The sequence below is a fragment of the Anas platyrhynchos genome, chromosome 3 (genome assembly GCF_047663525.1).
Source record: "Anas platyrhynchos isolate ZD024472 breed Pekin duck chromosome 3, IASCAAS_PekinDuck_T2T, whole genome shotgun sequence".
NCBI classification, from domain to species: domain Eukaryota; kingdom Metazoa; phylum Chordata; class Aves; order Anseriformes; family Anatidae; genus Anas; species Anas platyrhynchos.
In genome coordinates this window covers 90,401,054-90,414,874 of record NC_092589.1, presented here as the reverse complement: position 1 = coordinate 90,414,874, position 13,821 = coordinate 90,401,054, and the positions used below count along the sequence as shown (strand labels likewise).

The 13,821-nt window shown below is 40.2% G+C and overlaps 1 protein-coding gene across 1 annotated transcript in view; it reads right to left on the bottom strand.

The window, feature by feature from the left end:
- LMBRD1 (LMBR1 domain containing 1) overlaps window positions 1-12,042 on the bottom strand; it is a 73,891-nt gene extending 61,849 nt beyond the window's left edge. Inside the window, exons 1-3 of the mRNA XM_005009723.5 lie at window positions 11,884-12,042; window positions 11,153-11,329; window positions 3,049-3,109 (exon numbers count right to left, since the gene is read on the bottom strand). Of these exons, the coding sequence (XP_005009780.1) occupies window positions 3,049-3,109; window positions 11,153-11,329; window positions 11,884-11,943 (298 nt within the window). The 5' untranslated portion in view covers window positions 11,944-12,042. The remainder of the gene's footprint in view (window positions 1-3,048; window positions 3,110-11,152; window positions 11,330-11,883) is intronic.
- Between the last annotated feature and the right edge of the window lie 1,779 nt (window positions 12,043-13,821).

The following is a 13,821-nucleotide window of genomic DNA, read 5'->3' as shown; positions in this document are numbered from 1 at the left end:
ACAGCTGCATTTGAAGCTTCATTCTGAGTTGCCTTATCTTGCTTTCTACCAGTACACAGCAATTTCTCTTTTCCATCAATAGTCAAGCCAAGCAATCTATCAGAGGGGTATGAAACAGGACCGCTTGTGGAGCCTACCCATTTTCTTTTTTTTTCGTCCTCTTTAAGTTTAGTGACAGCTTTCTCAGTAAATCGCAACACAGGCAGTAAAATAATCCTTAATATTCTGCAGCAGTTAAACCAAAGCCTCCAAGTGACTTGTACTAAAGGGCAGTGACCTAAACTTATCAACTTACCATACTGTGAATTGCAAGTACAATACAGTTACAGGAGAGATTGAGACCTATACAGCTATTAGTGCACTTTTTGGAAAGAGAGTACTGGTATGCACATCCCTAATACTAGGGCTAGGTACAAAAAGCAACTTCACTCCAGTCACCCCATTTATTTTAAAACATGGCAAGACCACATACTGTTAGAAGATAGGAGTAGAAGAAAACTGAATAGCATTGCACGACTAGAAGAGTTGTTTAATTTATTCGTTCTCAGCTTTCATTTCATTGTGCTGTACAACAGCAGAAGGGGAACTAGACCTAAACAGACAGGTGAACTATCAAGTTGCATTTTTATACAGGAATGATGCTGGCTTCTGAAAAATGTTACTACTACTGTTCACTTCAGTGTTGTTATAAAAATACATCAATTCCTCAAACTAAAAGTTACAAAAGAAAAATATTTTGAAGCATCTTAAAAATCTCTACCACCATCTGGAGGATATACTATGAAATAAAACATTAGTCATACAAAACTTTGGGCAGATCTGTCCGGGTAAAACAAAATCAAGAACTTCAAAGTTCTTCAGGTTTAAGTTTGAAATCTATCACAAAAGTTAGTTCAGGATTTACTAGGAGATATCTTGCTTTTAAAGAGACTTATCTTTGCTCTTTAGACTAATCCCAAATATAAAAGAAAACAAACCCTTTGAAAATGATAATCTCACATCTGAACTACAAGTAAACACTGGGTACTGTACATCTACGGGTACTGCACTGTGGTTTAAAAAAGATTATCTCCCAAAACTTCTGAACTAGAAAAAGTTTGGCAACATCTTAACACTTTCTGTATCTTAATGTGGATAAAAGCAAACCATACTAGAGCTGGTAGTCACCAATAATCTACTAAATCTGGAAGATGTTACACTAGGTTTTGAATCATAACAGCATTTCAAATACAAGGCAGAAACAGGTAAGTTCTCCTCACGGAAGTAATGAAAGTGAACTTCTTAAGTAGATTTAGCTAAAATATAAGCCACTCCATAAAATTTAGGTCTTTAAACCAAAAACAAAAGTTAAAAAATAAAAAGTTTAAAGTTAAAAAAAATTTAAAAGTTTTTTTTGTTTGTTTTTGTTTTTGTTTTTTTTTTTAAGTTTAAAAAGTAACTGTTAAGACAACTTTTAGTGTAAAGTCTAACCTAGAGGTATCTCTCCAAGTGTCTGCTGCAGATGCAACATAGAGTACCGGTGTACAGTACTAGATGAAACCCTAGTAGACAGATAATTGCAAGGTTTTTCAGTCTATAAAAATCAAATTCTATTAAAAGGAATTAGCTGATTTTAATTAAAACTCAAATATATGAACTTTGTAAAGAGTTCATATTTTAACATTTCTCATCCAAAGCTCAGTTGGATGCAGTCTCAAGTTATTCAATAACAAAAGCAACAGATTCAACTTATATCCAAAAGTAAACAGCCTGAATCAATTATACACTTGATTTCATTTCAGAAAAGGCATTTGTGGTCTGAAAACATTTTCCAGTCTTCCAGACCACGTTCGATGGTTAGTTAGCCCAAACTATTTTATGGGAATTCATTCATCAGTTTAATGTATCTATACAGATGGTACAGAGAAAAGGTTGAAGAGCATTCACATCATTAGTGAAGAACCTAACAAAGAGTAGAAAGCACGTGACATGATTCCACTATTCTAGAGTAAAGAACTTTTGTAGAAGATAAATTAGTAGTTACACAGCTCATTTTTTAAACCACAGATTTATTTATTTTTATTTTTACCAGTTCTGGTTTTAGGCTTCACTCAGCATGAACCTATACATTCTGGTTTGTGAGACTGGCTCTGTCAGACAACACATGCAACCTCACAGGTTGTGAACTGATTTGCTATTTGCAAATCACAAGCTATTTCGAACTGATTCAAAAAATATATAATTTTAAAATATATAAATATAGAATTATTTAGGTTGAAAGAGACCTCGAAGAGCAGAGGCCAATCATTAGCCTAGCACTGCCAAGTCTACCACTAAACCACGTCCCTAAGCACTAAATCTTGTCCCTAAGCACTTGTTAATACCTTCAGGGGTGGTGACTCGACTACTTACTTGCCTTTGCAGCCAGTTCTCAATGCTTCACAACCCCTTCAGTAAAGAATTTTTTTCGTGGTATCCAAACTAAACATCCACTGGTGCAACTAGAGGCCATTTCCTCTTGTCCTATTGCTTGTTGCTTGGGAGGGGAAGCCAACCCACACCTAGTTATGACCTCCTTTGAGGCAGAGCAACAAGGTCTCCCCTGAACCCCCATTTTCTCTAGGCTAAATAACCCAAGTTCCCTCAGCAGATTCTCACCAGACATGAATATGGTAGTTGTTGAATCTTAACAAGTGCTATGATCATAAATGCACTGACTGTACACACGGTAGGCAAGTTTCACACCACTGCATATCCTGAGTGCTAAAAAAAATAAAATATCAAAGCCATCAGATGACCTAAATGAACCTCTAAATACATACAGTATACATGCTAACAGCAGATTGCATGACAGAAGCCATTAGCCTTTTCCTGGTTTAGCCTTCAGTATTATTTGCATTTTTAGAGGGGTACTTGAATGTAAAAACTTCACCGAAAGGCTCTAAGTGCAGGACTAATGTAACCAAATAGCAATAATCCAGTATGACCCCTGAACACTTAATATCTTTAAGTAAAGGTATGAAAGTGATAGGTCCTATTAACTGGAGGGAAAAAGTTAAAAATACTTACTATAGTATCCATAAAGTACAGTGTCTTCAATCTGTCTTGAAACATTAGCATCAGCCCAGTCCTAGTAAAACAGAATAAAAGCATTTAGCACCAAATAAAAAGAACATTTTATTCAATTGCATTTTTATAGAACTGAAAAACATTTTTATATCAAAAGCCTAATGAAAAGCATTAGGACCCAGTTTGTTGATATTAAGTTGAACTTATCTGTGTAAGTGAGTAAGTTCAACCCAATCATTATGATTAAGAAATGCTACCTTTAATGTGACAGACACTACAGTAGCATCCCAACTGCCTATATTCATTTCGATCATTAGCTAAAAATTTAAAGCTCTGTTTTGTTGTTGTTTTTTGTTTCGTTTTTCCCAGAATTAATACCTTTAGTTACAATACATTATATTTTTAATGAATAATTGAAATAAAAGTGTTAGTGTATTTTTTTTTAGCAGCTGAGTATATTTCCTGTTGTTCTGTACATGGTATTTAAGCGGTAATCTGAATATCCACTTTTATTAAACTAATTTTCACTTAATATGTATCAGACAACACAACTACCAAGTTTGAAGCTTAATCTAAACAGTTCTTCAAAGTGTTTTGTTAAAAAAAATCCTGGAGATATGATTATTCTCAGTCCTAGCCCTTTTCCTTCTGGACTGTTGGAGTAACACAGTTGACATTAAGCATATAGGCCAAGCCTTTACAGAGACACAGCTGTCCTCAGAATGCGTTTCCTAAAAAAAAAAAAAAAAACAAAAACAAAAAACAACATATGATAGGCTTTGAAGCAGGACAGTACATCAGAAAAAGATTTTACAGGCAACTTAGCTGTATGAATCGCCCAGCCCTGTAGTCAGATGTGTTGCAGCTTAAACTGTCTTAGAGGCTTGCCTACATTAAGCTGAAAGCAAACTGAGAGGGACGTAATCAAGTCAATGATGTACTCATTTTGAGGCTATTACCTACCTCTCAGTTAGAAAAGCATTACTTTTAGATCACAAAGTCTGACAATGGGAATTGCTAAAAATAACAGCCTCAAAACACCACTTGAGGCTGGAAGTGACTTAACTGGATTTCAGCCACAGAAATGGCATCCCACACTGAAGTCTGGAAAAAAAGAAAAGCTTTCTAGAAAGAAAAGCTCTGTAGCAGAGATAAGCATTTTCTACATGCAAGCTGATAGAGAGGACAGAGTCAAGTTTCCTAAGCAGAATTTGCTCTGTTGGGAAGAACAGCTGATTTTGCATACATAGCTTTTTAATGTATTGAAGCTATTTTTCAAGCATATAGGTCTAGATACTAACAGTATACAAAAACCCATGACTTCTCAGAAGCTCTGCAGTACTGTACGTCAGTTCCTGTTCCAACTGTATTTAGCAACACTGAAATAATCACACATTAAAGAATACAAGTATATAACGATAGCTATATCCTCTTATCTGTCAGTATTATATAAATACAAATACAAGAAGGCTACTTCTAAGGAACCTACTGTCTGTAGAATTCTAGCAAAACTGGAAATGAGTGGGCATGGAGGAACAAGAAGAGGACCATTTGATACAGAAATACTTTTCAGAAACAAAATACTACAGACCAGGTAGAACACTGAGTTGTTTGGGCACCTACCAAGTATGTTGTGCCAATTCCCACAGCACTTAGGAAATGGGATCTCTTAAGACACATAACTGCATGCAGCATTTCTATCATAGAATAGCCAAGACTAAAATTTATAGATGCTATGAGAGTGGCAAAGAGTTTATTATGCTATCGTAGCTTATAGACTTGTTTTTCTGCTGATTGTCTACCCACTTTAAACCCTTGTCTTCTTTTTCAGAAGTTCAAACTGAAAAGCAAAAGTTAACGTAAGACTTGAGTTATATAAACACTAAGCTTCAGAGACCAGTACCTTGTATCAATCTTTTGAACAACTACTAGATTACTTAATATTTCACTCACCAGTGGAGCTTAGACACTAACTGTATGCCAGCCTTGAGTTTTCGGCATAAGCACTGAAGCTTTTTACGTAACACCGAAGGACAGCCTGCTTTCCTCCTGAAATTCCTATCTGAAAGTCACGTGTTGATCAAGAAGCTAAAATTAATCACTGAAATTAATAAATACATCTCAAATCTCACCTCTGAACTGCAGGAAACCCATCCATGCATTTTAAAATTTATATCCCAGATGTAGCAGCATTGATATCCATTATTCAGCAAGGGCAAAAGCTAACAATTTTCAGAATCCAGTTACACAGCACTCCCGAGGATTTGTTCCGAGAAGTGAAGCAAAGATGCTGCTACAGCTACACTAGTAATTGCACCCAGCTATTCCTTTTTCCTTCTCTTATTGGAACTATAGGATTAAGGAAGCTTAACATGACTGTAACATGATTGTTGGCAGCCCAAATCAGGCACCGGATCCAGAGGTGCAAGCCTGTCTGTACAGATGAAACATTCCAGAACTGCTCCGGTTTTGTGGGATCCACTCTACTCGTAGTAGAGAGCAGGAAGACAGCTGTCCAGAAGCAAAGCTTTTAGAAAGCTAGCTAGTTGTGCTAGTATGTCTCCAAAATACATCAGTGGAAAAAGAAGAGATCCAGTAATATCTAAGCTCCTTGCAGATCCTATGCATAGGGTTTTTTCAAATTGGTGAACTCAAGCCCTTTCAGTTGCTGTACGAAGGCACACACTTGATACAGCACATAGGAAACATGGAAGTAAGAATGCTGCTTAAGACTGCGCAAGATAAATTCAGACACTTGCTTTATCAGTCCTCTCAGCATTTCCTCAATTCCCATGGAATGTGGACTTGATGACAGACCGTACCCGTTTCAGATGATAGCCATTTTTCTGTGATCTCAGGAAATCAGCACCACCTTCCTTCAAATTAATATATTAAGATTCCCAATAGGCCACTTTACACAGAGCATTTAAAGTTAGATCATTATCCAATTGGAATTGGAGTAGAAAAGCATACAGATATTTTTCATCAGCAAAATGAAAGTGTGAAAATACTTGAACAGAAGGGCTAGAAACAACACTGCCTAAAGTTAAGTGCCTGTCACATACACAGGAAGCCCAGACTTTGAAAACTGTCAGGCCCAAACCCTAGCAGTGTTTCAACAGAAAAATTTCTAGGCATCTGTATGACTGTAAAAAGAATTTGACAGTAACTAAGTTCAGAATATTAAAGTGTTTAATTTGCCTCGTGTTAAAAATAAGGCAGTGTGTTGCTTTAATTACGCCTCGGGGAAAAAAGTGCTAACTGAACAGGTGGCACTTTCAAGTAGGTCTCAGAAAAAGGTCTCTCCCACAATCAGAGAGATTCAAAACACACACCAAGCAAGAATAAGCAAGAAAAAACAACTGTGGGTCTTCCTGTTGCTTAAGTGGCACAGCCACTTACAGGAAGAGGTAGCTAGTAATTGATAGGGCTTAACTACCAAAAAAAGTTCTTTCTCCACCTCCAGAAGAGTATTAGCAGGATTCATAACAGAATAAAGATACAGAATTTCAAAACATCATAAACACTTTGAATTTTGTGGCTTGAATAAAGCAGCATACAAGAACACAGTAATAGACTAGAAAGTGTACATGACAGCTTATTAAAATGCTGAGATGTTATCTTACATTAATGTATGGATATAGATACAGAGATCTATTTCACCACAGCACATTTGTGCCCAAAGGTAAACTTTGTATTACTCTACAAAAGAAAAATCTGTAATGCAAACCAGCTTAAGAGCAGAGCATACTTATTGTGCAGGCTTCCATTCAGCCTCTCTCTACTTAGTTTTACACCAACTCAGGTAAAAATTCTTGTTCTTACCAGCAAGTTATCTGTATGCACAGCTCATCAGCAGCAACCAGTTCCTCTGAGATGTTTCAAAAGCTAGTGACAGCAGCGCTGCCTTGTCAAGGGACATGCTGCTGCCTTTTGAGTGTCAGAGCTCAGACATTGTCAGCAGGAGTGCTGGTATTTCTCAAATTGATAGGCATATAAAAGTTTACTGGACAAGCATGTATGGGACTCAGCTAAGAACTCATCTGGAGAGCCTCTAGACCCAGCCTGTTTTCTTCTCCACCCCTTATGACCCAAATTTACAGGATACACAGCAAATACCTTAGATACACAACAGATTAAGAAGGTGAGATTTCACTACTGCCTTCTGTAACTGTTTAAGATGTGAAAGTGTGACCACAGATTCTCTTAAGATCTGCTGAATTCACACATTCTGCGCTGTTCTGCTGCACTTGGTTCTGTTCCATGTAGTTTAGCAAGAATGCATCACACCACCTTTACAATACCTGTAACAGTACATTGTATTGACAGATAAAGGATTCAAATTGCAAGGACATACAATGAATGGGATGACCTACACTAAGCTAATACTCTTAAGTACACCTTAACACGAGTTACACTGAAGAACTCAGGAAATTTAAATACAGTTACAAGTGTTAGATGTAAACACATCAGTAAAACATTGCTGTGTATACATGAATATAAAAAAGGCAGTTTAAGACTAAACGCTAAAACCAAAGAAAAGCTCCCTTGAGTGCTTTTTTTTTTAGTAGTTATATTCATAGAAAATTAGTTGTGAAGAACATTTGCTTCCCCTGGCAGTATGCATCAGAGGCATCTTCGTTCTTCCCTCAGCAGCTGTGTCCAGTTAGCAACTTATAATAATAAGGCACTGTTGTTCTGAAATACAATATTTCAGTTGTTTTTGGACTCTGATCTTTGTAGGTCCCTTTCAACTGAACTATTCTATTCAAGGAATTCCTTTGCACACAGAATAATGACAACCCAAATCCATGCGCCACTGCTCTTTTCCTAAAGGACTACATGACCTTTACAAAACCTTTGTAAGTGCAAAACCTCTACGTACCAAAATTGCTCAATTTGCTTGCATTATCACTGACAAGTCTCGGGAAATACAGTCAGACATATGGTGAGACAACCAACAGGTACTAACCAACAGGTACCAGATGCCACAAGCCATTTGTTTATAATAAAGAATAACTTGTCATCATGGAAAGATGTATAAACACTCTGTTAAGCTCCATGATGCCATCGAAACTGACAAAACATCAAGGTTAACCAGGGCTGACCATGGTATAGTACATAGCCCTTATCAAGGAAGACACCTCAGGCCACAGGATAGAAAATGTCTACAGAACACTGTTTTAAGAAAATTCATCCAAAAAACAGCAGCATTTTGACAGTCTTCAGAGGATAATCTGGTACAGGTGATTATTACTACTATCAAGACAATTAAACTGATCCTTGTAGCCAGGACACACACCTTCACTAATCAGTGAACACATACTATTCACAGAAACTTTCAACGACCAGACTAACCTTGGCTTCTGCTTAGCCTCTGCTATTAGCACAACGTACTTGTCCTGGTTTTGGCTGGGAAAAAGTTAATTTTCTTCATAACAAGCTCCTATGATGCTATGTTTTGGATTTGTAATGAAAATAGTGGTGATAAATACACAAATGTTTTAGATGCTGCCGAGCAGTGCTTACACTGAGTCAAGGACTTCTCTCCTTGTTATGCTGCACTGCCAGGAGGCTAGGGGTGCAGAGGAAGAGTTGAATGGACACAAACAGGACAGCTGAAACAAAGAGCCCAACGGGATGTTTCATGCCATATGGTTATCATGCTTGGCAGTAAAATTGTTCAGTGATGATGTTTTTCTTCCCAAGAAACCATTGCCCATGAAGAGCGCTGCTTTCCTGGAACTGACTGAGCACCTGCCTGGCAAAGGGAAAGAGCGAAGGGACTCCTTGGTTTCTTTTGCTTACGCTTACAGCTTTTGTTTTACCTAGTAAACTGCCTTTATCTCAGCCCATGAGTTCTCAGAGAGTTTTACCCTTCTGATTCTCTCCCCGACACCACCTTGGGAGAGCAAGCAGGCAGCTGTGTGGGACTTCACTGCCTACCATGGTTAAATCACAACACTTCTTGTAGTTAGCTACAAGTGTGTTCACAGAAAAAAATATCAGAAAAGTCAACTTATTGACAGGATGGTCAGATAGATTAAAAACCGACCTGAGAGTCCATATGTAGTACCCCTTAAGTGGAATACTCAACTCAGAAGTTGTATATTCTTGACTTATCTCTTTAGTGCTGCCACTGTGAATCACAGTTGAGAGGCAAAGAAAAAAAGAGATCATGTAAAGCAAAACTCATGTACCTAGGAGCTGTATAACTGCCACCACTCTTTTGGCACAAGTTCTGAAATCGTCCAGTTGAAGGATTTTTTGATGAACTAATAATTGATCTACATATGGTCCACATCTGCTACCTAGAACTGTCTCCAAAAGTTTACCAAGGAAAGGTGATATATCAAATGCCTAAGTCACTTTGGTCATTGAAAATAAAGGATTCTGGCCAGAGTCATAGCCCAGCATCAGACGTGGAAGTGCTAAGCATCAGCCTTGGAAGTGCTAGGCTTGAAGCAATGGTCTAAAGTAAGTACAGTCAATTCCCAGAAATACTCAGAACCCAATCCAGCCTCTCCTGCTTTTGAAGTTGTAGCAGAAAAGCAGTACACAGTATCCAGCACAGTGTTAAGAGCCTTAATTAATCATGAAAATCAACATGTCAACATGCTGACAACTTCCTAGCTTCAAACTGAAATCAAAGAATCAAAGCCTATTGCTTACGTGTAAGTCTGTATGTTCTGACTGTAGATTCACTCAACTTTATCGGGAAGGCCAGGGTCATATTTTTATTTCACAACTTCAACACTTGTGTTGCATTGAATCAGAAGACCTCAAGTTATTGCTGCAAAGCTAGAAACTCACTGAGTTAAACATTAAGAGAGAAGGAAGAATTCTTCTGCAGGGCAGTATTGAACAACACACCACAACTAGCATCTACAAACATTAGGAACTAAACAGGACCAAGAAGTGTCAGAAACACAAGTAAAAGTACTTGGAAGAAATAAAACTTTTACCACCATCACAGATGCTTGCTGCTTTCAGGCACAATTTTAAATAGAATCTACCCACCCTTCCATTTACCCACAACACACGGCCACTAACACAGTTCTAAATCTAGAACAAAAAACAGTATTTTAAATATGATGCTGTTCCTTCTATTAATCACATTTCTTCAGTTAAAATTGTACGGACTGCATGACTACATTTGGCCTCACAACTGCTTCTCAAATCATGAGAAGAGTGCATTCACCAATTAGGCCTCCAGCTAGATCCCTTTACAACAGGAAATTCTACTTAGTACCTGGCAGATGCACTTTCTCATCTGGAATTATTTTCTCATAGCTATTTCTCTACCTTGTCAGGCTCAATATACTTCTTAATACTCAGTACTATTCTCAATGTATAGTATGCTAGTATCCTTGTATTCATCTCACTGAAAACGTGTTACACAGCAATCCCCTACAGTTACTGTGCAATAGGTCCTCATACCTGTTTAGAGGTGTGGCAGTATCTAGCAAGAATAGATATTACTATATTCCCTTGCCACATGCATCCACTCCCCTTAAGGGGAGTTTCAGCTTTCCCTAGTAAAGCTGTATTAAGCTGCTTTGCAAGCAGCTAACCTCACACTCTACATCATAGGTAAAGACCTACGTAGAGTCATTAAGCTATGTCTCAGTACCAGAAAAAATGAATGCTTGAAAAACAAGTATTTAAACAAATCTTAAAACACAAATTAGCAAAGCAGTATGTTTCTAAGTAATAGAGCAACAAGTTCCATTCTAGAATGCCCCATAACAATATACTGAAGAGCAATATTTACAAGATGTATCTATAACCCAAGGATAGTATACACACTCCTTTTAACACAATAAAATGAATAAGTGTTCGGAAAAAAAGTAGAATTTGGAAAGCCTTACAGGAAAAAACATAAAGTAATAGAATTGAAAACTGAAATCCAGTTCAAGTAATGAACAGAGCAGTGTTGTATTTGCAGTCCTAGCACACAGCTTTCCAGGAACTGGAGCAACAGCACTGGTGCTAGCAAAAGTTCTAAATACTTTGACAAACCACATAAAGGAAACAAAATCCCCTCTCAACATGAGAGAGCTGCCTCTTTCAAAGAAACAATTAACATTTTAGAAGTACATACCTTAAATGTACCATTTTGATTTTTCATATACGAAACCAAGAAGATGTCTACTGGTAACAGTGCTGATGAGATCAGTGCAACTGCCAATGCGAAGATAGCTGTTATGGTAGAAATTACTTCACTTTCTCGTCGACTTTGATACTTGCGTACGTAAACCCAGCAGAAAATCAGAATAGCCTGTAAAACAGGGAAGGATAATTACAATGAACACAACAAGGACATCAGAAAGCAGCTACTAAAGTTAGGCCCTGTCTCGGGCCACTTTGTACCTGACCATCAGCGTTATATTCTTCTAAACGTTCACTGTTTTTGCCATCACTACCAGTAGTTGCTGCCAAAATCAGAACAGCAGTCACAGCCGAAGCCCAAGTAGCACCGAGTACACAGACAGGTAGACGAGTCGGCCGCACACCCTCACCCAGACCCTCTGGCGTCCCAACGCCACGGGACCAGCTCCACCAGGGGCACACGGGCAGCCAGGCGAGGGGAAAACCCCTGGCTGCCCCATGGTTTTTACATGGGGGGTCCAAAAGGAGAACGATAAGGGAAAGTGGGGGCTGCGCGTCCCCTAAAGGGAAGGGGGACAGGTAACAGCGGGACAGGAAGCAAAAACGAAGAAAGAAGCCGACCCTCGGTAGGGCCTGACAGGGGCAGCTGCGGACTTTGAGCAGCCCCCGACCGAGGAACAACCACGCTGGGGACACACGAATGCCCAGAGAGCCTCCTCTTACCAGCAATGCGAGGCCGAAGAGGCACCAACCCGTCAACAGCTCAGAAGCGGCCGCCGCCATCTTCGCTCCGTCACAGCCGCCGCCCGCCCCTGCGAGGTGGGGCCATTACGGAGGCGGAGGCGTGTCGTCGTGTCACCAAGGGCGCCATGGGCACCAGGGGCCGCCCGGCCCGGCCGAGGTGGAGCTCCACCGGCCGGGCTGGATTTGTGGGTGTCCCACTTCACCTCAGTGGCTGCTGCCTCCCGCCTGGGTCGTGCCCTCCCTTTTGGTGGGCAGGCTGAGGCAGAGCAGCCTGAGGGGATTCCTGTTTAAAAGGCACCAAGAAACGCGGAAAAAAAAAGTAGGTTTGGGGAAAGATATACTAAAAGGTATCAAGTAATAAAAGTATCAAGTATTGTCTTTTTGTTATTTTTTTTTTCTCAGTAAAAACACGTGAGACGTTTTAACTACATACAAGATCAGAGAAAGGCTGGGGTTGGCAGTGCCCTCTGTAGGCCGCCTGCTCCAACCCCTGCTCCAGCAGGGACACACACAGCAGGCTGCCCAGGACCGTGTCCAGGTGGCTTTTGGAGGTCAGCAAGCAGGGAGACCCCACAGCCTCTCTAGGCAGCCTGTACCAGTGCTCAGCCACCTGCACAGCACAGAAGTGCTGCTGGTGTTTGCACAGAACCTCCTCTGCTCCAGTTTGTGCCCACTGCCTCTTGTCCTGGCACTGGGCACCACTGAAAAGAGCCTGGCTCCTTCCTTTGCTCCCTCCCTTCAGCTACGTCATACACATTGGCAATAACCTTCCTGAGCCTCCTCTTCTTCAGGCTGACACATTCCATCTCTCTCAGCCTCTCCTCATGGGAGAGATGCATCTTAATAAAAAAGCCCGGCAGGTGTGTTAGGGTCTTACGTGTTTACAGACACAGGGAGATTTTCAGGTGCATAAACCCATGGCATGGCACAGAATAACAAAGCCATGCCAGTTTTGCTACCTTGGGGACACTCACAAGCTATGTGTGAAGTGGTTGGGGGCAGGGGTTTAGGTGTACTCATAGTTTTGCTAGAAGGGACAAGACCTGTGTTTGGGGGGGACGGGAGAAAGCTTCCCCCAGAGCAGTGGACACGTGCTGTACTTCTGTTTGTTGTCAGGGCAGTGTGGAGGGTGCTAGTATGTGATGGCATACTTCCATGACATCTTCATGGATGCAGTTTTCAGAGGATCTCGTAGCCTTGAAAGAACAGGCCTGCTTATGCAGTAGCAGTGTAGTTTGGAAGACTCATTCCAGACAGACAGATTCTTGTGCTGGATTTCCCTTTGGTGTGCAGGCACAGGCAGCACACAGATATGTGCAGAGGCTGTGGTGCTCATGAGCCAAGTGGAGCTCCTGGCAGTCTGGTGGGCTCATAGTCTGATGAGAAGAGCAGCAGAGGTTGAGGCTTGCCAAGACAAGGCTATCACCTTTGTCTGCTTTTCACTTGCTTTCAGGTCAGCACTGTCTGCTGCTGCATGTGACAATGTTCATATGCTCATAAGGTTAGTTATTGTTATGGTTTAACCTGGTAGGCAGCTAAGCACCACACAGCCATTTGCTCACCCCCCACCTCCTCCAGAAGGACAGCGGAGACAATCAAGAAAAAAAAAAAAAAAAAAAAAAAAAAAAAAAAAAAAGTTTCTTGGTTGAAATAAAGACAGTTTAGTAGGACAGAAAATGAAGGAAAAAAATGCACAAAGCAAGTGATGCACAATGCAATTGCTAACCACCTGCAGACTGATGCCCAGACAGACCCCAAGCAGCAGCCCCCCACCCCCACCCCAGCCAGCCACACCGTATTTATTGCTCTGCATGACGCTATATGGTATGGAATATCCCTTTGGCCAGTTTGGGTCAGCTGTCCAGTTTCTGTCCTGGTTCTCTCCTAGCATCTTGTGTACCGCCAGCCTCCTCACTG